At 44.4% G+C, this 25,272-nt stretch overlaps 1 protein-coding gene across 5 annotated transcripts in view; it reads right to left on the reverse strand.

Annotated features, from left to right (window-relative positions):
- The window catches only part of KIAA1549, a 116,619-nt gene that overhangs the window by 35,509 nt on the left and 55,838 nt on the right, over positions 1–25,272 (reverse strand). For all 5 annotated transcript variants that reach the window (XM_083699795.1, XM_083699791.1, XM_083699792.1 and 2 more), the window contains exons 2-10: positions 16,937–19,663; positions 15,928–16,016; positions 14,062–14,239; positions 12,681–12,811; positions 11,920–12,103; positions 10,215–10,274; positions 9,163–9,308; positions 4,021–4,198; positions 176–357 (exon numbers count right to left, since the gene is read on the reverse strand). In XM_083699795.1, the coding sequence (XP_083555921.1) occupies positions 176–357; positions 4,021–4,198; positions 9,163–9,308; positions 10,215–10,274; positions 11,920–12,103; positions 12,681–12,811; positions 14,062–14,239; positions 15,928–16,016; positions 16,937–19,663 (3,875 nt within the window). The remainder of the gene's footprint in view (positions 1–175; positions 358–4,020; positions 4,199–9,162; positions 9,309–10,214; positions 10,275–11,919; positions 12,104–12,680; positions 12,812–14,061; positions 14,240–15,927; positions 16,017–16,936; positions 19,664–25,272) is intronic.

The following is a 25,272-nucleotide window of genomic DNA, read 5'->3' on the forward strand; positions in this document are numbered from 1 at the left end:
ACCTGATTGGCCTACAGGAGAATTCCGGAATTAGCCAATCACGTGCAGCCCATTGTGTAAATAATGTATATAAAGCAGATACTTTGAGGGGACTTTCATTCCTCCTCACCACTATGAGCTGAATAAAGAGCATGAAATCCACTCTCGACTCTGAGTATATTTCAGGCGCCATTACCTTCTGTCTTTGCTGAATGTTGCTCATGGTGTCCGGCTGAAATTCCAGCTTGTCAGAGCGGCAGAGCTTCCAGTATAAAATAATGATGATCAGCAACACCACAGCTACTGGGACTGCAACACCAACAATAATCCAGAGGTTGTTCTGCGACTCTGGAGGTGACTCTTTGACTCTGTCCACAGCTGCAAAAGTAAGGGTGGAAAGCGTTAGAATACCCTAGTGGTGTGTGATCATAAGATCTCATAACATCTAATGTATGTTGATTTTTTTAAAAAGTAATGGAGACATGGATGTTCTTCCCACATAATCCTCATGTGGTCACTAAATGTTTGGTGGGGAGAGAAAAGACTTTACATACTCAGGAAAAAGACTTTTTTTTGCATGCAATTATACCTGCCAACCTAGCAGTTCGAAAGCACCTCAAAGTGCAAGTAGATAAATAGGAGGGGAGGTAAACGGCGTTTCCGCGTGCTGCTCTGGTTCGCCAGAAGCGGCTTAGTCATGCTGGCCACATGACCCGGAAGCTGTACGCCGGCTCCCTCGGCCAATAGAGATGAACGCCGCAACCCCAGAGTTGGCCACGACTGGCCCTAATGATCAGGGGTCCCTTTACCCTTTACCTTATTACTTGAGTGAGACAGAGCATGTCTTTGCTGCTGTGTTTTGCTTTTGGGTGGGCATGCTATTGCCATGTGACAGCTACATTAAAATACTGGCTTTCTCACTTATTTTATCTGGGAAACATGTCACATTTTTGCCATGTAAAATGAAAAAAGCAAAAAGCTTCAGAATGAACCAAGCAGACCTCTTTCATTGTATTGAATTGAGAGGGAGAAACACATGCACCAAGACTAACCCCTAGACAACTTCAAAATGACCCAGGAAGTTCCTTCTCTTGATAATGCAGAGGGGGCTTCCTGGCTTATTTTGAAGCTATTTTTCTGTCTCCCCATTCATGTCTAAATTTCTCTCTAGCAGTCATCAACCATAACACTCACTTTACTTACTGGCTAAAATCACTGAAAGGCAAGCTCATATCTCACAAATGTGTGCTTGCACATTTTGCTTCGTAACTTTCATTTTAAAGGAGCTAGACATTTTAAAAAATGATAGAAAGCTTAGATTCTGCTCCCCACCTACTGGTTCTGGATCTGGGACAGATGTACACTCTGTATCACTCACTCAGTAGTCTTAGAAGCAATTGAATTGAAAATCAGGTATGATCTTGATTACAGATCTTATGCATTTACATGTATGGAGCTCACATTCACCTTGAGCAAATCACATGGAGATCGAGAAACAGGGAGAGCTGATGCACAGAGATTGAAGCTATCCAGTGTGACACCAGCCAATGTGTGAAGATTACTTGAGAAAAGGCTACAGTGATAGGTTTCTAGGCCCGCCATTCCTAGCACTGAATCCTGAACCTCTGAACTGTTGCAAGACATCTGACAAATGTCGCTTCTCTACTCACAGTAATGGGGCAAGAGAAAACAACAAGCACACAGCTATTAACAGGACAGAGATGGCTGAGTGCTACATTGAAAAAGACAAGGAGGGAAGGGAAACACCAGCAGCAGAGGAGAGAGAAGAGTTTTAGCAATGTGATTGGATGGCCAAATGGACAGATGTTGTTCAATGTGGTGTGTGTATATGACTGGAGAGGTCCATGCCTTTAGGGCGTTGAGAATTTTCACAGGCATCAATGGCCGCTGCTGGAGGATTTCAATGCAGCTAGTCTAGAAAAACTGTCTTCTGGGCTGCATGTTGACATGCTTTCTTGATTTTTTAAGCTCTTATCATCTTTAAGAATTTACTGAAAGGGATATTTATTTGAATAGCAAATAATATGATTACAAAAATACAATAAAATTAAATTAAGCTTCTTCTGTAAGTCAATGCAACCGCTACCTCTTCTAGAACTCTGAATAAGGTATCAAAATATATTAATAAACAGCTTAATAACAAGCTTAAAGGCTTAGTCGTCTTCCCTATAGCTACTCTTACAAATGTAGGATGCGGAGCAAGACAAATCCTTCACAGTTTTATATAATAAAATTGTTGTCTTTAGACATATTTAAACTATAATCTGTTTTCATCCAAACAAAAAAATATTCTACTGCCTGTGAAGGGAAATAAAGCCACTTGTAAATATCCACAAATCCTTATAATTTGTGCAGGCATTACTTGTCAGAGAAACAAATATAATACTGCCTCTCTAATATCCCAACTCCTCTGGAAGGAGTGATGGGAGCCAATAATCTGAGGCTGAATTCTGAGGCTGTGGGTAAGTGGCTCCTATATCTGGGAATAAGGCCTGCAACTCAATGGCTAGAAGTGCTTTTAACCAACTGTGGCTGCTTTGAAAGCTATGGCCATTCTTGGACCTGAAAAGCCTTGCCACAGTAGTTTGTGCGTTGGGTTACTTGAAGAATGGATTGCTGAGGTGCTCTTATGTGGGGCTTCCCTCGCAGGGCTTCAACTTCAGCTATGAAGTTCACTAATGATAACGGGCCACTCACTATTTCTCACAGCACTCACAAGGTTGCTGTGATAAGATGAGAGAGGGAAAACCACGTATTCCACCATGGAGGTCCCTGGAGGAAGGGCAGAATACAACTGCAATCAGTAAATAAAATAAAAAACAAACCTTCTCCCAATGCTGCTTGCCCTGCAGGAAAAAGCACAGTTCCCGATGGAACTTTCTTGAAAGAAAAGCAGGACGCATAAGGAAAAAAATAAATAAGCAAACCAAAAAAGGGAAATGCATTTTATGTGAAGATGGTTACATAACCAAACCCACACATAATTAAGCCTTGTGAGCCTTAGGGGTACTGAATCCTCCAATGTAGTTTACATATCCCTGCTGTTTAAAGCTATTTTTAATGTGAGGACAGCTCAGCTTCACACTGTTGTATACGCTCTCCTCTCCTCTTTCTGATATTAACTGGAATCACTAATTAATCATGACGCACAGCTGATATACGTAAGCTAGATTGACTGATATGTAGAAAAGCTTCAGCCCTATGAATAATGTTTGAAAATCAAGGGAAATAAGTTGTAATATATGTTTCCCCAACTAATTTTGCCTGAAGTCACGTCTGTTATAATTTCTTCAAGGGGCATTCATATCTTATTCCTGCGCCCCCCTAAAGCAGTTCCCTCTTTTTTGTTGTGATGGCAGATTTTACATACAACCAATGAGATACTCTGCTTTATGTTACCTTAATTCCAGTCTCCATAAAAGGTAAAGGTGAAGGACCCCTGACAGTTAAGTCCAGTCTCAGATGACTCTGGGGTTGTGGCGCTCATCTCGCTTTACAGGCCAAGGGAGCCGGCGTTTGTCCGCAGACAGTTTTTCCGGGTCATGTGGCCAGCATGACTTAGCCGCTTCTGGCGCAACGGGACACCAAAACCAGAGCAGAGCACAGAAATGCCGGAGTGGTACCTATTTATCTACTTGCACATTCTGGCGTGCTTTTGAACTGCTAGGTTGGCAGGAGCTAGGATGGGGCAATGGGAGCTCACTCCATCACGGCGATTCGAACCGCCGACCTTCTGATCAGCAAGCCCAAGAGGCTCAGTGGTTTAGACCACAGCGCCACCCGCATCCTTTCCAGTTTCCATAAGCAAACCCCAAAAAAGTAGCATAACAGGCGAATGAAGACAACCGTTCAGATATCACACTTAGTTTAGTGGGGCAAGAACGGACCACGGAGAGTCTCAGGCTCCCCCCACCCCTGGCATGGTGACAAGGGGTGACAAATGGTTGCATGTGTCGACCCCAGCTTCTTTGAAAAATGCTGAACGGATCACTTATCACTGTGTTTCTTAGGAAGACTCACGCTGGGCCACTGGGCCTTGAATGCGGTATCCTAGAATGATGGCAGCCCTCTGAATATCGACTCTGTTAATCAGGTCAGATGTCTTCACAGCACCAAGCCTTTCTCCATCTTGGTCCTCCACAAAATACACCAGCATAACTGGGCTGTCGGCTTCCTCTATGCGTGACACGTTCACGATCTGAAATGGCACATCAACACACACATCAACATGCACAGAGAGCCAGTGTGGTGTAGTGGTTAAGAGCTGTAGACTCATAATCTGGAGACCCAGGTTCGATTCCCTGCTCCTCCACATGCAGCTGCTGGGTGACCTTGGGCTAGTCACACATCTCTGAAGTCTCTCAGCCTCACTCACCTCACAGAGTGTTTGTTGTGGGGGAGGAAGGGAAAGGAGAATGTTAGCCGCTTTGAGACTCCTTCGGGTAGTGATAAAGCGGGATCACATGACTGACATTACTACACAGAGTACTGATATAAGAGTAAGAAAGTATCGGTACCTGATCTGCTTATTCTCCCCAACTCACTGCTTTTGTATTTTGGTACAGTCATACCTCATGTTGCGTTAGATTCATGTTGCATCTTTTTGGCTTGTGAACGTGTCAAACCCCGAAGTCTATACTTCCGAGTTTTGCCGCATGTGTGTGTGCAGAAGTGTTCTGTGCGCTTCGCGCATGCACAGAAGTGCTCTATCACACTCTGTGTTTGCACAGAAGCGCCGCTTTAGTTGTGGAATTTTCGGGGTGCGAATGGCACCCCGGAACGGATCGTGTCTGCAACTAGAGGTACCACTGTATTTCCAATTGCAAAGACAAATTCTAAACTGTAAATTGCCTTGAGTGTTATAGTTCATCTTGCCAGCCAGACCATATTGTCTGCCTCTGGCCATTTCAATCTTTGTTTGCCTTTTCTGGAAGCTGCCTACTAGTTTCTTTGGATCACAACATTTGCCTCTGATGCCAATGGGCCTTGAAAATGCCCTGTATTTATCATAAAATGGCATATATAGCTTAAATTATGTATCAAGATTTACTCATTTTACAGCTCTATACCTGGCTGCGTTATAAGACACAACTTTGATGCAGAGTTACGGTCATGATTAATCCACAGCCTATGTGTGCAACGACATCAACTTTCAATATATTTCTTAAGAGATGCCCATATAAAATTGCAAATAAGACTTTCCATTCTTTCTGCTTTTGTAAAATTAAATCTAAAAAAGACATTAAGATACTGGACATTTAAATGGGTGGGTTTTGTTTAGAAGCAGAAGAGGAAAATTCTGTATCAAAAACCTGACAAAAGATGTTGCTGTATGGGAAAAACAACAAAGTCTAGAGACTGTATCCAACAGTGCCTTTGTGGTATGTGTTTCCACTTGAACAAGTTGGGACACAACTTCTCTCTGACTCCCTCCCCACTTATTTAAGTCCCCTGTCCCCCCCTCCCGCGCGCAAAAAAATCCCTGTTTCTTAGTATGAGGTACCTTCTGAAACAGAATGAATTATAGCACAGGGTTGCAATGGGGGACAGGGGATAAGCGGCAAAATTTGGGTGCCACTATTTGTACTTTTGTGCTGGGAAAACCCTTCTCACTAAGTAAAAATCACAACTGGATATAATATTAACAAATGCATTATGGTATAAGTTTTAGTGGACTGGTTATGAATGAGATATAACAATTACTGAAAAAGCATTGAAGATTCCAAAGGCACCTTATAGAATGACAAATTTATTGTGCCATAAACTTGCATGGGCCAGAGACCATTTCACTGGACACATGATGTAATCTCATGAATTAGAGGGGGTGGGTGGGAGGGGGGAGGAAACTGAGCAAAGTGTTATCAATGGTTCAAAGCTGTATGAACTTGTGTGGCATTACATAGCACAAGGTCAGTTCTATGTTAATTTCAGTAGAAAATTATTTTTGATATGCCTTTTCAACAAAGCTAGCTATTCTGCTATCAAAATCTAAACACAAGAAGAATGCATGTTGTCTATGAAATTATTTTCAGTTAGCAATGTTATTTACAGCACTGGTAACATTTCTCGAAATGTCAAATTTACAATGGGATCACTGACAAACCTTTAGTTATGGCAGTGCTTCTGGGCTTTGCTGTAAATATCAGCTCCACAAACTTTGTGTAACAGGCTCTAACCATAAAAAGCAATAGGATTCTAAATTCTAGAAATTATGCTTCTTCGGAAATACATTTGGGGTAGCTATTTATTATCTGATTTCCTCTCCACCGTGCCAAACTCTCTTCCCCATACCAACTGAAGCTCAAACCCTAAAATGTAATTGAGGATGAAGGAAAGTACATTTGTACATTTAAGTGAAGATAGCTAGGGTACTATTATATATAGTTTGTGACAGCTCTGTCGTTTCTGGTTATCATCACTGCACATTTAGGTCTATGAATATTGCCATGAAAAATATATTTGAGTGCTTCAGACAGGTATATAGATATAAAAGATTCTCTTGTCATTTTACTACTAGTAGTACATTCCCTCCAGGTTGCTAGCATAGGGTATAGAACAGATTCACCTTCCAATTTATTAATTTTCATATCTATACCCCACTACATGACCAAAACAGGCTAAACTAATTGTTGTTATATCTGAACAGAGCCAAACTGGCAAGTTTAAACTATGTTTTATTGAAACAAGCCAAGATAAAATGGTGTTTTCTGACCCTGGTTTCAGTAAACTATAATTTAAAGTACAAGCAGTCCCTGGTTTAGGTGCAATGACAAACTGTGGTTTGTTTCAACCTAGAAACAGATGCTTCCAGTTTCTTCCTCACAGTTGTTCTGGAGGCAGCGTGTGTGAGCACTCAAGCACAAGGCATGAACAGGCTTAGAATCACAGAATTATAGAGTTGGAAGGGACCCGAGGGTCATCTAGTCCAAACCCCTGTAATGCAGGAATCTCAACATACAGTCCCCCCTCCAATTGAAAACCATTCCAGATCCTGCTTAGCTTTGCAAATGAGCTAGCAGTTTTATGGTCCGCTTACCTCATGTTCTGTAACACTAAACTATGGTTTAGCACCACATCCAAACCAGAACACATTACTCAATTAATATATAGGACATAACACAGAAGCAGAATGATAAATCTCAAAACTGGGATTAGAACAGAAGCCATTTATTTCTTGCCACTTTTCCATAAAATGCTCAGGGTGACTCACACAAAATTCTAATATAACTTCAGCACTTGAGGGAACATATCACCAAATCTCAAAACAAAACTGTGAACAGCAAACCAATAAAGACACCAAGAAATTAATAATGGTTAAAAGTCAGAATAGATTTAAAACTCAACAGTCTCATCAGCGTGGAAACACCTTTCAAAAGCAATAATTTAAGAATTCCAGCCTCTTATAAAAACGGGTTAGGGCATATGAAGAATGATTTGGGGCACGAAGCTGCAGTCTATAAAGAGTCCACTACTGGTCATCCTAATGGACATGCATTCGCAGATAGAAATTTTAATTGCCTATCTCTGCTGCTCTTCCTCCAAACAACTTTCCCGTGTTTGAAATGTGGTTTGTATTCAGATATTGCTCCTGTGTAGAGGAGCATGTGACAAAAGCTTTAAGAGCGTTAACTGCACCTGTACACAAACTTATCCCTACCTCTCCCATCTCTCTTCCTCCACTACCCACTGTCTGTTTTGGATTGTAAATTCCTTAGGAAAAGGTCTACTGATGTCGATTTAACACTGTAAGGCACTGGGCACACTGATGCCACTGCTGTGTAAGGAAAAAATTAAATATCCTGGAGCAAACATAATTAAAATACAGACGGCAACCATTTTGCACACGTCCTATTGATGTATGGCCTCTCCCACACGTGCGCCACTTTCAACCCCAGAAGGGGGCGGAGGAGGAACAGGGGAGGAACGGGATTATGTGCAACCACTGAATGTAACCCCCATGCAAACGGGGAGTTGCGCGTACCAGCTAGAAAATGTGGCTGAAGGTAACAGGCCCAGAGTGTAGGCAGCACGCTTAGCAAGTTAGTGGAGGTTGGGTGGGAAATCTTATTTATTTGATTTTAACAGAGGTCCTAATAACCTGAAGCTGAGACCTATGAACTTTTTCCAGCCCTGAGCAGAACAACTCTGTGCCTCTGTTTCATCATCCATTGAATAAAAGGTCACCAATTTGCTACTTATATCTAAGGATGCTGGAGAATGTCAACCAAAATGGAAAGGGGAGCAGAAACTGCCAATGTTTGCTTATCTGCCCAATGTCAGGAATGGAAATCAATCCAATGAATATAAGCAGCATTTGCAGTTATTGCAGCTTTTCCATCCGCAAACAATATGAAATTGATTAGGTTTCCCCTGGCCCACTATCTGCTTTGTGTTTCCTTTGAAATGACTGGAAGGGAGTAACACAATGACAACATCATTCACACAATTTCTGTAACTAGCTATGCAAGTTACTTGATTTCACCGCAGCAGGCAATTGAGATAATGTAGCTATTGGCAGAAGATGAAATGCAGCAGAACAGAAACAGGGCTCCATGTGACAAACAGAGGGCAGAACAGAAAGCGATGCCTTCTTACATTCCCGACTAATATATGAGGTGAAATAACTTGCAGCCAAATTACACAGAATATAGCAAAAAGGGAGGAGGAGGGGAAAGAAGTTTAAACTTCTGAAGAATCTGGCATCTCTCTGAAGTATTCTGTTAAGTTACATACCGATTCGTGACCATCTGTTTCACCATTCAAGGAAACATTAACAGGGCAATGTTTTCTAGCTTCAGCTTGACATGTGTTAGGAAGAAAACAACCCCTGATATTTTCTATGTTTGGAGAATGAGGAGGAGTTGGAGACTGATGGAGCACAGGAGAGGAAGGAGAAGAAAAGTAGCAAAAATGTCATCTATTTGAAGCAAGAGTGAAAGAAAGGGAGTAAGCAAAACCCCCACTCAGTACAATTAATTAAAATTCTGCTTATGCAAGCCAAAGTGAGGAACGAAACTCCGCATTAAGCCTCAACGAATTAAAAGATAGAAGCGCCAATAAAATGTAATTCTGAGGGTTGTTTGTGGTGTTCAGATCAACAACTCCTGTATGATTTATGCTTTCTCCCCCATGTTAGGTTTCCATTTCAATTAACTTTAATACCTGCACAACGTTGTTCCCAGCAAAAGTTGCCCTTTTCCATATCCGCCCTCTGCCCAAGGCCTCACTTAACAACTGGGCTAACTTCCGCTCCATCTCAGCCTGGAAAACTTCCTCTTGAATTTTCTGGTTGACGACACCAAGGACAACTACATTGAAACAAACGTTCAGGGAGAAAATAAATATACAGGAATAATGGCAGTGAACATCAAGCTTCACATCATAGGCAATTTCTTGTTAACAGAACACCATGGTGAAGCAAGGATCTGATATCCTTGGGGTGTTGGGAAGCCTTAGAAGGATGCATCATTGCTAACTGATGTTCTGTGATGTGTATCATTTACATATAAGTCTGGAATCTGGTTAGCCAAAGTTCTTCCTTTTTAGTCACACTTGATCTTTTTTTCTCACTCCAAAAGAATAACCTAGTCCTTGGCATCTACCCTTTGTCTTCGTGTTCCTTCAAAAATAACCTGGCCTCTGACACAGCAACCAAAGAAACAGTTACAGGCAAACTAAATATACAAAGAGAAGAATGGCAATTCCTATTCTTGTATCTAGGAAACTAGGGTCTCCTCAGAGGACTAGTAGAGGGAGAAGACCCCACCCCCACCCCACAGCAGATCTCTGCGCTGTCAGTGTCTCTAAGAAGCCCAACCCTTTCTGCCTTAGACTGGAGTTCTCCACATCAATGGCTGCAGTTCTTTGCTGGTTCTCAGATGCCCTTCCTTGTCACCCCTAGGGCCACAGGAACCACCTGCACTGACTCTGCTCACCCCGGTTAAGTTCCCCATGAGACGAGGCCTTGGGGGGGGCCCTTTTGAGGGCGCTTTGTGAGGATGGGGGTTAATCTGCTCCTTGCCATGCAAAACCGCAGCCACCATTTTTAAAATTTAAAGGAACTTTAATGATGGGTTCTTTATCTTATCTGGCTAAGACCTTCCAACAGCTTGACTTCACCCCCAGATGGCATGTGCCTCCGTTGTCTCCCGAGACAGACAGATGCCAAACAGAGGTTATCAGTTGAAGCTATTTAGTCTTACAGTTGTACTTACCTGTTCTTACCCAGGAAGATTTCATCAAGTGAGTTGTGTTCAACTGAGGGTAATAAACAGCTGGAGGGGAAGAGGGGGGGAAACAAGGGGAATGGGTGAAGAAACATGTATTAAAAAGACCCAGAAATCTAACAGACTGGAATCAAGGGGCTATTTTATAATTCATACTGAGACAGTCAAATAAATTGGCCAAGGTCCTGGGGAAAATCAATTGGCCAAGATAATAATCACTGCCAGCTCTACATTCTGACCATTAAACTAAATTAATTAAATTCCCACAGAGCTATTATATGCTTGCATAATGGGAGGAGGGGAAGGAAGCTAAAGCACAAAATTAGAAAGCTTGTTATTTTATTTGCAAAGTAGTGAAGCCTCCTGCTTGGATATACACAGTGGCAACCCTAGAGCACCACCTTCGGGAATAAGGTATCTCAAGGCAATAGAAAAGCAGCAGCAACAACAACAAATCTTATGTTTTTCTTTGCATAAAACGAGAACTGCTTCTGCTTCTAACCGTAAATTTCTACAGTGGAATAATTTACTCTTTATTCCTTCCCTTCCGAAATGAAACTTCACTGTTCTATTCCCCAGAGCAGGGCCCCAGCACACTTTAAGACTGTGGAGTCTCAGTGAATTTACAGGCAAACTAGACCCGATTGTGGAAGCCCCACGGCTGCTTTTTCTCCTGCTGTTTTTTTAAAGAGTTTAATAGCACCCAGAAGGCTGAATCCCCGAGCACTTCCAAGCGGCAGTTTACTGTGGGCTCAGGGCTACTCATTTCCAGACTTTTTTTTTGCTTAACATCCACACAAAGTTCGAAGTCAAACAAAATACCAGCTCACACTTTTAATTAGTTCAACCCTGATTTCCCCTTACTGAGAAAAAATCCGGTAAGAAAAAAATAACCTTTTATACATCTGCAGTCACAACTGGCACTGGAAGCTCCTTAGTGCGTTGTTGTTTTTTAGTAGATGTGACATGTGTGGTGACTTTTCAAGGAGTGCCCTTCCTACTTCCATTTACTTCTCACATGCGCAGATTTGCACAAGTCATGTGCATTGCTTAGTGCGCTGAGTGGAGGTCGGAGTGGGGGTGTACATGTGTGCCAGGCTTTCTGCAAATTAAGACAATCCCTCTCTTCAAGCCTCCTTCAAGTGACCTTCAGCTTCAGCTTAAAACACCTCAAAATCTTGTTGGTAATACAGCAAAGGAAAGGAGCCTCTTATTGCTGTTTTTTTCCCAATCCTCCTCAAGAGACTCCTCCAGCAGGAAGCCCCTTGTCACCTCTTTTCTCCCCCAATATTTCTGATGCTTAATTTACTAGAAAGATCAGCACACGCACACACACACTCAGAGCACTAAGCAGCCCCAGTTTAACTATTAAAGATCTTGCCATATCAGAATTGTGCAATCAGAATTTTCATCAGTTTAATCCTGTAATCTAAGGGGAAGGGACTGATTGGAAGATAATGCCTCCTTATTGGACATGGTCCTTATGGGAACCATGACGCTGGAGAGGAAGGGACAGTAATTTTTTAAAGAAAAAACCATTTTAATATTGAAGACGTTAAAAAGATGGGATGATTATGATAATAATACTAATAATAATCATAATACTAATCATAATCATAATAAACATGTTAAAGAAATAAGCAATAAGGGTCAACAGGAAAACAAGATTTTGCTGTTTTACGTGAATACTCACGTTCTGCAATCTGTTGCACAGGGAAGCCCATGTAGAAACTGAACTCCACCACAGAGAGGTTCCTTAGCAGCTCACTGACTTCGGACCCATTCAAGAATCTGTGTTTCTCTTGGATGGCAAAGACAATTTGCACAGGGCCCTGCCGAAACACTGCTCTAGATTTACCCAGGGTTATATTCAGTATCTGAAAAGACCGGGTAAGAGCAAAGCAAAAAAACATTAGCCCTGCTCCTCTTTCTTTGATCCACCATTCTAAAAATACAATAGTATAAGGCAGCCAATAAATCATTAAAACTGTAAAATTAGAGTCCAGGAAGGCTAAAAAACCTACTTAAAATCTTAATTGAAGGCAGGCGAACCTGACTATGCTGCTATCTCCGTCGCCATCTTACCGGAAGTCAATAGTCACAAAGGACATAAGTTAAACAAAAGTTAATGGAATTTTCTGTCTGGCTGAGACAGGGTTACTCTGATACATCACACCTATAGCTGCTTGATATACTTCTGGATTCTAGCATAGTGATTGTTCCAAAAGCAGTATTCAGAATTTTCTTTTCTTACTGTCTAGGCAAAATTATAAAGTATCTACTTTGTCTAAATATTCTATATGCTAGTTTAGTGCAATGGCTAAAAAGCTGATGTGTGAAATCAGAAAGGCACCAACTCAAGTCTCGGTTCTGTCATGAATGGCCTTAGAACAACCATTCATCTGCTGGGAATAACTGCAGTAATAAGAACCAACATCACTGTCGTCATCTTACCTGAACACTGAAGTTGGAAATACCCTGGTGATGTTTTCTCACCTCCCCAAATGCAATTGTCAGCCCTTTTTCAATGTGCTGGCTGAAGTTACAGAACCTAACGTCAACACTTTGAGGCACAAACTGAAGCACTAGGAGTAGAAAACAAATATTTGTGTTACTAGATGTAAGGTTAGCTCGAGAATTACAGGATACTCCAATGCCCCCCCCCAATCCCAAACAGTCACAAACACAAATCCTGTTCCTACCCACCAAAAATCTCATGCCAAGTTCAATGAACTTGCCTGATTCCCATCAGTACCATATATTTTCTTGATTATTTATTATGCTATACAGTACCTGAATGATGGAATACTTTGGCACTATGTTTGTACACTTTCCTTTGCTTTTGGCCATTGTTTATCCTTCTGCTCTTATTTATCAACACTAAAACCTGTATTTACACCATTCAAGCACTCAAAGTACTTCTCCACACAGTGCATATTTAAACTATAGAATTTGCTACCACAAGAGGAACAGGTGGCCACCAACTCGGATGGCTTTAAAAGAGGATTAGACAAATTCATGGAGGATAAGGCGATCAGTGGCTACAAGCCATGATGGCAATGTACTGTGTTCAGTGCTGGAGGAGGCAGCATGCTGCCTGGGAGTCACAAACGGGGAGAGCGCTGCTCACAGATCAGGTCCTGACTTCAGGATTCCCATCTGGTTCACCACTCTGAGAACACTGTGAAAAGCCAAAGGCAGGCAGGCAGGTGGAACTTGATGAGGATAATGGGATCTTTGCTGTGCTGGGGTGGGGCAAGAGAGGGCATTTGGGGAAATGAGTGAGGATTATGGGATGGAAGGAGGGAGGAGAGGAATGGGCATGGAAATGGGGGTAAGGATGCAAAGGGGGACTGAAAAATAGAAGCTTCAGAAACGTGCTGTGAAGGTGAAAAGGAGAATGTCTAAGGCAGACTTCCTCAACCTCGGCCCTCCAGGTGTTTTTGGCCTACAACTCCCATGATCCCTAGCTAGCAGGACCAGTGGTCAGGGATGATGGGAATTGTAGTCTCAAAAACATCTGGAGGGCTGAGGCTGAGGAAGCCTGGTCTAAGGGGTGGGGCTGGCCAGATATCAAGGGAGGGTATTGGCTAAGGGATGGAGCTGATGGGTAGGAGGGATTGGCGAGTGAAGTGAGCAGGAACACTGGCCTTTAGTAGCATGAGAGAGATATAACACACACACACACACACACACACACACACACAAACTAAACCATATAACTTGGGGAAAGAGCCCATGTTTGTCCCACAACAGATCTCGAATCAATAATATGCCAAGTGATTCTTTTCTTGTGCGCAGCGCAAAAACACAAGGGTGATACAGCTCAGCTTACCAGTCTGCACGTGAAACTTGCGGTCTGGAACAGGGAAAGAAGGTTGTAGCGATGAGATGAGAGGTACCTGCCCGCGTAGAAGGCTGCTGTCCATAAGAGCATTGATGACAGCAATTGCCGTGTAAACAAAAGGACCTGAGGTCACCAGAAACGAGAATTTGGGAGAAAATCTATAAACCTATTAAAAAGAAAGAGGGGGAAATGAGAATTCCAAAAATCCCAGAAGGAGCATTATTTATTGCACTACAAAACAGAAAGATTGTATGGGGTGGGTGTGCTGTTCAGCAATGACGAGGTTACACAGGAGGGGTACAGTGCTGAATCAAAACCAAGTCAGTTGCACTTAAATCCTGCTGCAATAAATGGGACTGAAGTCAGAACTAATTTTCATATTGATTTCAACAGAACCTGAGTGCAATGGGGCCCTAGTATTTTCGCATTGTGATAAAGGAATGGAATCAGTTACAGATTCAAGGGCTGAAGCCTCCTTGTAATTGCCTTTCTTTAATTTCTACCCCCTCCTTGGCAGCATCTAACCCAGTCCCCACAGTTCTATCACAATCTACCCCCCCCCCTCAAAAAAAATTAATGATAGAGCACAGGCTTTACATGCAAAAGGTCTCGGGTTCAATTTCTGGTATATGCAGATGGGGTTGGAAAAGACTCTGATCTAAAAACCTGGAAAGAGGGGCGGCCCATTATTATTATTATTATTATTATTATTATTATTATTATTATTGACACCTCTCTTTGTGCAAACTCAGTCCAAGCTTAGTCATAGTCATAATTAAGACCTTTGTAGGGCTAAAAGGTGTGAACCCCCTTTCGCTGCCAGAAGATGTTAAAATGAAAGCATTATCACTTTACATCATCATCATCATCTCTCATATTGTTGAGCCATGAATGTTAAATTACAACCACACACCTCAGTTTTCTGAAGTGTACTTTGCCATGGTGCTGCATTTAAGAGAACTACCCTCTGCACAACACATCATAAAAATGAAACATCTGTGAGCAGTAAATGCAAGATGTAAGGAAAGAAAAACCTGGAACGCACATTATTTACCTGTGGTTTCCCTGTTCATAAACCTGTTTATGTGCCGAGCCTTACAGTAAAGTCAAATCTGTTAGCAGGGAGCAAGTTTCACACTAGGGAATGCATTTCCAAGATCTCTGACAACAATTCATTAGTGTAGGTTATTAAGCTGCACAGCAGTCAATTTCAAGATAGCAACCTTGGCAGTATTCCATCACAAGCCATGGGTCTTTTTTCTTGAGGGAGGTGAGAACACCCCAGACATTAACGTTGCAGTTCGGAAATAAAGCTGCCCTCCCAAGATGGCGAGCCAGCAATGGCGTCGTCCAATCGCAACAGAAACAGGAATAAGTGCACAGAAATAGGTCCTCTCTTTTTAGCATTATAAGGGATTGCCAGGAGATGAACCCAAGTTTGGAAGGTTCTGTGGATCATTCTCCAAAGAAGAACAATTTTAAACCACAGTTTGCATTGTAAATGAATGGGAAATTGCTCATACTTTAAAAAGCAGCATATTCATAATATCGTGACCCAGTGAGACAAATGGATTGAAGGCCTTGTCCTGGGACTTCCTGGACTGGCAAATGAGGACAGTGCATGCCAGTTATTATATCAATGCATCACAGCCACAGCATTACACTGGCGCTGCAGAAAAATGCAACAGCACTATCGCTGAGGAACAAGATACCAGTTAAGTGGACGATATATCCAGTTACACCCATATCTCTCAAGTATTCCTGTGATGCTGTATGATGAAACAAATTATCTGAATAATTAAACAAATTATTAATAGCAGCCACGCAGCACACTGTGTGTTTGATATTGCTTACCTCCAGTTCAAGAAGCCTCCTAAATTCAGCTCTCAGGATTTCTTTGATGGATTCGCTGATGTTTTCTACTATAGGTTTCCGAGCTAGAACTAGAAATTTGAATCAATGAATATATATATTATTTGTTTAAACCATGCGCATACAGATCTAAAAAAAGTGATTGCAGAGAACTACAGGGAGCTGGAATTTCCACCCTTATCCATATTTCATTTTCAGTCAGAAACGCTAATAGGTATTTTGAAACATAGCAGCCCATCAATCCTGCATAAATAAGAAGCATAAATAAGCATAAATAAGACCTGTGTTGGTTTTTTTTAAAAAAGTTTCACCTCATAGAGCTTCAATTCCCATTGTTCCCTGGAAAGAGGAATTGATTTTTAAACCACTCTGGGAATTGCAGCTCTGTGAGGGGATTAGGCAGTCTCCTAACAACTCTCAGCACCCTGAACAAAGTTCCCAAGATTCTTGGAGGCAGTGGTTAAAGATGATGGGAGTTACAGTGGTACCTCAGGTTACAGACACTTTGGGTTACAAACTCCGCTAACCAGGAAGTGGTTGTTCCAGGTTAAGAACTTTGCCCCAGAAATCGCACGTCAGCAGTGCAGTGGCGGCAGGAGGCCCCATTAGCGAAAGCGCGCCTCAGGTTAAGAACCGTTTCAGGTTAAGAATGGACCTCTGGAACGAATTAAGTTCTTAACCCAAGGTACCACTGTATAGTCCAGCAACATCTGGAAGGCTACTACACTCTACCTATTTGCACCACTCCTGGCCTGAGACAGAAAACATTAGTATTCAGTAAAGAATTGAACTGAAAGGCAGCGTATGAAATATTTTAAATGAATAATATTAGTACTGCTGTGCAAAATAAACAGTATATGACATTCACAACCTGGAAGGACACCAGTAGTTCACGTTCCTTGAGCAAAATGGCATGAATTTGTGGATTTTAAGGAACAACTTTTAATAACACAAGAACAACAACAGATCTGGGTGGGGTGGGAAGTCTTACCGGCTTTCACTATATATTTATCAGGGACCGTGATGTCACAAACGTAGGGCTGTCTGGTTGCTGGAATGGTAGCTGGAATGGTTGCCACTGTAACTTCTGGAGTCGTGACCAGTGCAGAAGTGGTAGATGCTGTAGATGATCTTGGTGTACTGCTGGTAGTTGTCAAAAGGCCTATTGTGCTGCTAAAGGTGGTGGCAGTAGAGATTGTCATGCTGGTAAACTCAGTTACACTAGTAGTTCTGGTTGGAGGTCCAGATTCAAGAGAGGTCATCACAGATGGAGGCGTCACTGTAGGTGCAGATGAAGACACCATGGCCACTGATTCAGTAGCAGAAGCGGTACTGCTCGCACCCGTAGCCAACGGTGGCATATAAGGGGTAGTTCTAAAAAACATTGTGGTCTCAGTTGCCTCAGTAAATGGGGAAACCGAGGCAAGGTTAGCAGTAGCACCAGCATCCTCAACAGTAGTTGTGGTAATAGTAGATAAAAGGGATGAGGATGTCAAGATGGGGGTTGCCTGCAGTGAGGTGAACCACGAGGTCACATGCGTTTCATCCTCCAATATATTGCTGGTGAAAACAGGCTCTGGGACAGAGGTGGGAAGCACCAGTGTAGGGACGGTTGCATCGATAGCTATGGGTGATGACTCAAACTGAGAGGTAGCTTGTGTGGAAGGTGAGGTAAAATAAAATTCAGATTCCATCACTAAGATTGATGTTGGTTCCAGTAACCTAGAGCTCGTATAGAGACTTGATGATGGCACAGTTGTAGAACTATGTGGGACTGAAACGGAAGATGAGTTCAAATTAAAAAATGAAGTTTGCCATGAAGAAGTCTGGGGTGCCTCTATGCTTGTGATGTCAACAGCTGGGAGCTCAGCTGAAGCCCAGCTAGAAGAATTGTCGAGAAACACAGATGACGGAAGGAATGTCGGCGAAACATGAGGTAAAGATGTTGTCAAATCACTTGGCATTATCAAGAATGATGTGGCTCTAGCAGATGACAAATGTGAGAAGCCATTTGGCTCAGAGGGAAAAGGTGTTGATGGAAGGCTGGATGGAATGTCTGATCTATTTACAACAGGCTCTTCTGTGGGAAAACCCACGAGTGTTTTGCTAAGGAAAACAGTAGATTCTGATGGCATTAATTCGGATATTTCCAGACTTGAGTTCCTGATTGTCATGGATGGTGTGTTCACATTTTCGGTGAAGGCAGATTCAAGGGGAACCGTGGCAAGGAGAGAGGATAGTTCTACAGCACTAGACATAACCATTTCAGTTACAGAGTAGGGAAAGCTGACAGGATCACTCTCCAGTGATGTTATTTCATAAGACCGGCCATAGGAAGGGAAAACTGATGTAAATATTATGTTTTTAAGGCTAATGTCCACAGCATTTGACATGGAGATTTCTGTAAACCTTGAAGAGAATGATACAACAGGTCTTGAGGGGAAAGTAGTATCGAAGACTTCAGGAGGCGGCTCTTGCAGGTCATAAAAGTCACTAACTACGGATGTAGGTGGAGCAACACCGTTTACCTCAGAGGCCGTGAATGACGGTGTCTCAACATAATCACCTGAGCCCACATCATTTTCTGAAGGTGCCACTGAAAAGACTGGCTCTGAGAGAACTGAGGTGAAGTCACAGTAAGAACATGAAGCATATGGTCTAGTGGAAGGCACTGGGCTTGCGATGTCACTGAAGAACTCAGCTTGAGTTTGTTTCTCTGAACCGTCAGGCAAAACTGATGCTGTACTTCTGGATAATTGAAAGGAAAGCTCGTGTGTAAACAATTCCTCATTAAAAGAACTACTGGAGGCAGTCAAAAGTGTAGCTGGGGAAGCAGGGGGAGAAACAAAAGGAAGCAGAGCTGAAAACGTATCAGTCCCTGTGTTAGTTAACAAAACAGGAATTTCATTCAAAACGTTCAGGACAGACGAGCTTCTTAGAGTTCCTGTAACACTACTGCTATTAATACTATAGCGAGCTTCTGTGTGTGTGTCAGTACTTGTCAAAATGTCTGGCATAATTTGGGCAACCTCACCGAGCTGTCTCAGGAATAAGGATGACCCTTTCGCAGTAGCATCCGAAAGCAAAGATGCTGAGGATTGCGCAGAAAACAACAAACTCTCTCCAACCGTTGCATCCACTGCCTCAGATGCAACAGAACTTAAGTACGTAGAGGACATCAGCAAGTCTCTGCTCGGAGTCAGAGTTACATCTGCCATGTCAAAAGGCCTTGAAGAGGGCAGAGGAACATGGGGGACAGAGGCAGCCCTTTGCAATGTTGTTTGCAGTGTTTCCAGGTAGTCCAGTGAGGAGATGGCAGGTAATGAAGGCGCTAACAGCAAAGTTTGCAAGGATTCTTTTGTTGCTTTCACTGGGAAGGAACCTGAATGATAGTCCTCTGTAAAAGATTTCAATGAAGGGGTCTGTTGTGCATTTGGAAAGGAGCTGATCAATCTATCATTACTTAAGACGGCTTCGTTGCTTGTTACCGAAGTATCCAACAGTGGTACATTTTGTCCAGCTGAGACTCTGCTTGTTCCTTCTTGGTCCGATGAGGTCACCTCAGGAGAGGTTACAGGTGACAACAACCCCTCAGGAAACACACTATTTGCCTTGGGATCCGTTGTGCTTTTTGTTAAGGCTTCGTGAGTCATACTGCCCATGGTGCTTTGACTCGGCAAAAGAGAAGAAATATTCTGCTGTTCCAAATATATGTCATCTATTAAAAAAAAATTGAAAGGCAAAGGTAAGTTGTTCATGTTAAGCAAAATTACTATTACTGTAATACACTGAAATGTCAAAATGCAAAAATCAGTGCAGAGGACATTCCCAGAGACATAACATTTTTTTTTATTAAGAAAGGGTGGAGTGTTTGACCGTAATACACTTACCCGTGGGTTGTGTTTTAAAGTGCTTTAAAACTTTTTATTTCTGTAAACTGTATTGTGAATGCTTTCCCTTTTTAGCCTTACCCATATATTTTACTGAAGACTCAGCCTAGCAGCAAGTAGATCAGATTGCCATAAGATTTTATATCTCCTTAGTAGACTTTGCCACAGTCCAGATGTGAATACTAGTCAACAATCATTTATTCAAAGGCCAAAGTATTCCAAGTGCTGGAGGACATGAATGCAAGAACACTTCACATTTATGAAAAGGCAACTCATAAAGCTAGGAAAACAGAAAGCAACTGCGTAGTACATACTCAACTGTTGTAAAGAACTGCACTTCATACTTCAAAATTGTAGCTTTTACTTGGGGCATTTTTGCTTTTTGGCATTTAGCTGTACAGTGGTGCCCCGCAAGACGAATGCCTCGCTAAACGAAAAACCCGCAAGACGAAAGGGTTTTCCGATTTTTTAGCGGCTTCGCAAGACGAATTTCCCTATGGGCTTGCTTCGCAAGACGAAAGCCCATAGGGAAATCTCCGGGGACAGTGGGGAAGCGCAGCGCGCCTTCTCCTCTGTTCCCGGACCTGTCCTAAGGCTTGCGGTGGGAGGTCCGGGAACAGAGGGGAAGGCGCGAAGGGCTTCTCCTCTGTTCCCGGGGCTTGCGGTGGGAGGAGGGTTTTTCCTCCCCACCGCCAACATTCAGAACAGCATTCTGAATGTTGGCGGTGGGGAGGAAAGCCCTCCTCCCACTGCAAGCCTTCAGGACAGGTCCGGGAACAGAGGGGAAGGTGCGCAGCGCTTCTCCTCTGTTCCCGGGGCTTGCGGTGGGAGGAGGGTTTTTCCTCCCCACCGCCAACATTCAGAACAGCATTCTGAATGTTGGCGGTGGGGAGGAAAGCCCTCCTCCCACTGCAAGCCTTCAGGACAGGTCCGGGAACAGAGGGGAAGGTGCGCAGCCTGCTGCCCCGCGCGAGGGGCGCTCTTAAGCAGAGCGCCCCTCGCGTGGGGCCGACATTCGCCGCTTGGAGAGCCCTGCGGGGAAGTCCTGCAGGGTTCCCCAAGCGGCGAATGTCTGCGCCGCGCGAGGGGCGCTCTTCTTAAGAGCGCCCCTCGCGCGGGGCAGCAGGCTGCTATCCGTAGCTTGGAGAGCCCTGCGGGGAAGTCCTGCAGGGTTCCCCAAGCTGCGAATGTCTGCGCCGCGTGAGGGGCGCTCTTCTTAAGAGCGCCCCTCGCGCGGGGCAGCAGGCTGCTATCCGCAGCTTGGAGAGCCCTGCGGGGAAGTCCTGCAGGGTTCCCCAAGCTGCGAATGTCTGCGCCGCGCGAGGGGCGCTCTGCTTAAGAGCGCCCCTCGCGCGGGGCAGCAGGCTGCTATCTGCAGCTTGGAGAGCCCTGCGGGGAAGTCCTGCAGGGTTCCCCAAGCTGCGAATGTCTGCGCCGCGCGAGGGGCGCTCTTCTTAAGAGCGCCCCTCGCGCGGGGCAGCAGGCTGCTATCCGCAGCTTGGAGAGCCCTGCGGGGAAGTCCTGCAGGGTTCCCCAAGCTGCGAATGTCTGCGCCGCGCGCGGGGCGCTCTGCTTAAGAGCGCCCCTCGCGCGCGGGGCAGCAGGCTGCTATCCGCAGCTTGGAGAGCCCTCTGGACCTCTTCTGAAGGCGGGTGGGGGGCAAAAGTCTTTGTCCCCCCTGCCTGCCTTCCCGGGGGATTTTAAAATGCTGGCGGGCGGCAGCGCTGCCGCCCGCCAGCATTTTAAGATCGCCCCGGACAGCGGAGAAGTCTCCGCTGTCCCGGGAAGGGGGGGGAAAGCAAAGACTTTCGCCCCCCCACGTCGGCCTTCAGAAGAGGTCGGGGGACAGACTGTCCCCAAACCTGGTCTGAAGGCGGTTTCCATAGGAACGCATTGATTGATTTTCAATGCATTCCTATGGGAAACCGTGCTTCGCAAGACGAAAAACTCGCAAGACGAAAAGACTTGCGGAACGAATTAATTTCGTCTTGCGAGGCACCACTGTATATGGTAACGCAGGAGCCATGTGTGGCAGCAGGAATAAGCCAACAGTACTCACAAACATTCATTTCAAAAACACTATTGATTTGATCACCTTGCTAATTACTTAAAACAACGTAGGCCCTTATATATCAAGGAAGGGAAACTTGTAGCCCTCAAGTTGTTGTCAGATTCCATCTCCCATCATTCCTGAGCAGTGGCCATGATGTGGCTAAAGAGCCACAGGTTCCACACCCCTGGACTCACTCCAAGCAAGAGTGCCTTCAGGCAATTCTCTGGGGTAAAGCTAGTCTTCCCGTTTGGACTAAACTTTCAAGATACACATTCTTTTTTTGGTTAGCTATTCTGACTATAAATGAAGTTGATGCACGCCCATTTTAGGTTCGTGGTCTGACTGTATCTTGGGTTCCCTAGAACAAAGCACTGAATCGGTGAGCCACTGAATTGCAGGTTGCAGCATCTACATAGGCCAGAGGTAGGGAACCTGTGGCCCTTCAGATGTAGTTTGACTACAACTCCCATTATCCCTGACCAAAGGCCATGCTGGCTGGGGATAGTAAAGGTAAAGGGGCCCCTGACCATTAGGTCCAGTCGTGGCTGACTCTGGGGTTGCGACGCTCATCCTGCTTTACTGGCCGAGGGAGCCGGCGTACAGCTTTTGGGTCATGTGTCCAGCATGACTAAGCCGCTTCTGGCGAACCAGAGCAGCACACGGAAACACCGTTTACCTTCCTGCCGGAGCGGTACCTATTTATCTGCTTGCACTTTGACATGCTTTCGAACTGCTAGGTGGGCAGGAGCAGGGACCGAGCAACGGGAGCTCACCCCGTCGATAGTTTCAGAAGGGCCACAGGTCCCCTAGCCCCTGGCCTACACAGAGTCCAAGACCCCATTTGTCCAGGCTGATCACTGGACTCTCCTGGACAGGCAAGAGCACATGGGCTTCCTTTTTCAAGCTTACCCAAGCAATAAGACCTTCCCAAGCTGTATGTTATTCTGGTATCTTTTGGTTGTTCTTCGGTCCTGACCTTTGGCTTGGTCTGTGTGCTGGTTTGTCCTTTAGCCCTGACTTGCTCTCCTAACTTGGAGCTTTAACACACACACACACACACACACACACACACACACACCCTGATTCCGATCTCTTGGAACAACTCTTGTCTCTTGGTCATTTCAAACTGCTGACCATTGCTCAGCCCTGATAAGACTTGAGTAGAGAATGGATGCAGCTGACTGAACTCCAATATACGAATGCAAGAGAGCAGCAAAACTCTTTTCTGAACAACCTACTGGGCTATTTAAAATAGAATTTCCCCTTATATCCTAGTAACCTAGTTATCCACAGGGAAGCTTTTCGCTGACATAAAGCCTTAACACAGGCAAAAGAAACAACCACCACCATCACCTTTCACTGCTCTTCAAATTGTTCAAGTCAACACAGCTTTTGGTACCAATTATCCAGTCTCCCTAGACATTAAATGTCAGGATCTTGTAAAATAAAAATAAAATCGGCATCCTAGAGCTTCAAGGATTGTTCAAGCTGAAATCCTTTATGCACTTGTTTGAAAATAAGCAGTGTGGCCTACTTCTAGGTGAACAATTTATTTATTATTACATTTATACCCCAACATACACAGCACTGCATATGAATATAAACAAATTTAATTCAGATATTAGTGAGGCTTTAAAGGAAGTTCACTTCAAAGGAAATGTCTGCCTGCTTCACAACGTAAAAGCATGCACACAACCAATGTACGGATTAAAAAAAACACAAACTGGTCTAAATTTGACTCTTAGTATCCTCAATCCTGAATCTTGGTTTTTACAAAATCATGTTGTGATGGGATAATGAGCTGCTTGTGCGTAAAAGCTTGATCCCGCTGGGGTTTGGCCGGTCATCCAAACCCAGGCACTAACGGAGCCCCCAAAAGCATGACTCCGTCAGTCGCTGGTAGAATCTGACAGTGGGCGTCTACGGAACTTACGCCAACATAAAAGCTGTTTGACGGACATGCGCTTTCGTGACTCTCTGCGTGACAGTTTCCGGCGAAGGGAGGGAATTCCTAAAGGGGGTCTAGTTACCTCTTCACTATTCTCACTAGAAGCGTCTGAGAGCCTCCCCTCCGCTGTAACTCCTGCACTCCCCCTGCTGGTTCCTGCTTCTGCTGCAGAGTCTCTCCTACTCTGCTGGAGCCTGTCCAGCACCTCTAACTCCGATGGCAGTTCCCTGACATCCACCTCCCCCCCAGGCCCCCCTTCACCCCCTCCCGCCTCCTCTCCCACTGGCGGTGAGGGCGGAAAGCCCCTGAAAGAGCAATCCTCGTCATCAGAGGATTCAAACACTTCTAGCCACGGCGTCCCATCTCTCTCCCCGTCTTCTTCTTCTTCGTCGGAGGCAGCTTCCTCACCCACCCCTGACTCTGGGAACCCTTCAAACTCTCCCTCCTCATCGGTGGTCCCAAAGTGTTCCCTTCTAAATCGTGCCACGGGTTGCGGTTTTCTTGGGAAACGCTGATGAAATGTTTCTATTAAGATCTCGTCATTCACTACCTCTGCTGGCACCCAAGTGTTTTCCGACTCTACTTCCCCCTCCCATTCTACCAGATATTCCACCTGATTCCCCTTCCACCTGGAATCAATGATTCCTGCCACGTTCATGTCGCGCTCTCTCTCTTCTATCACGAGCGTTTGGGTGGCCTCTCTCTCACGCTCCCCCCACTCACGTCCCTCTCGGTACGGCGACAGTAATGACCTGTGAAATACTGGGTGTAATTTCATGTGACTGGGCAGTCTGAGTTTGAATGCTACTGGGTTGACCTGCTGTATGACCTCAAAGGGTCCCAATTTCTTGGGTCTCAATTTCTTACTCCCACCCTTGAACGGTAGTCCTTGGGTGGACAACCACACTCGGTCTCCCACCCTTATGATTTCACCTTCCCTCCTATTTCTGTCTGCTTGCTTCTTATATTCTTCCTTGGCTCTCTCTAAGTTAAGTTGAAGCTGACGGTGGATCGCTTCCATCTCTTCAAAAAAATGTTCCGCTGCCGGCACGCTCCATCTCTCCCCCCCCTCTCCTGGGAATGCCCGGGGATGGCACCCATAGTTTGCCAGGAAAGGACTCATCCCTGTGGACACATTCTCCGCGTTGTTGTAGGCAAATTCGGCCAGCGGTAGCTTATCTACCCAATCATTTTCTCTGTCCTTTACATAACACCTCAGGTATTGTTGCAAAATGCCGTTTGCCCTTTCCGCTTGCCCATTAGTTTCTGGGTGTCGGGCAGTGGAGAAATTGAGTTCTACTTGCAGTAAGCTCATAAGTTTCCTCCAGAACCTGGAAGTAAATTGTTTGCCTCTGTCACTGACCACCCTCAAGGGGGCGCCATGCAACCTGAAAATATGCTCTACAAACAACTTGGCGGTCTCCTCCGCTGTAACC

The sequence above is a fragment of the Podarcis gaigeae genome, assembly GCF_964106915.1.
Source record: "Podarcis gaigeae genome assembly, chromosome: 10".
NCBI classification, from domain to species: Eukaryota; Metazoa; Chordata; class Lepidosauria; order Squamata; family Lacertidae; genus Podarcis; species Podarcis gaigeae.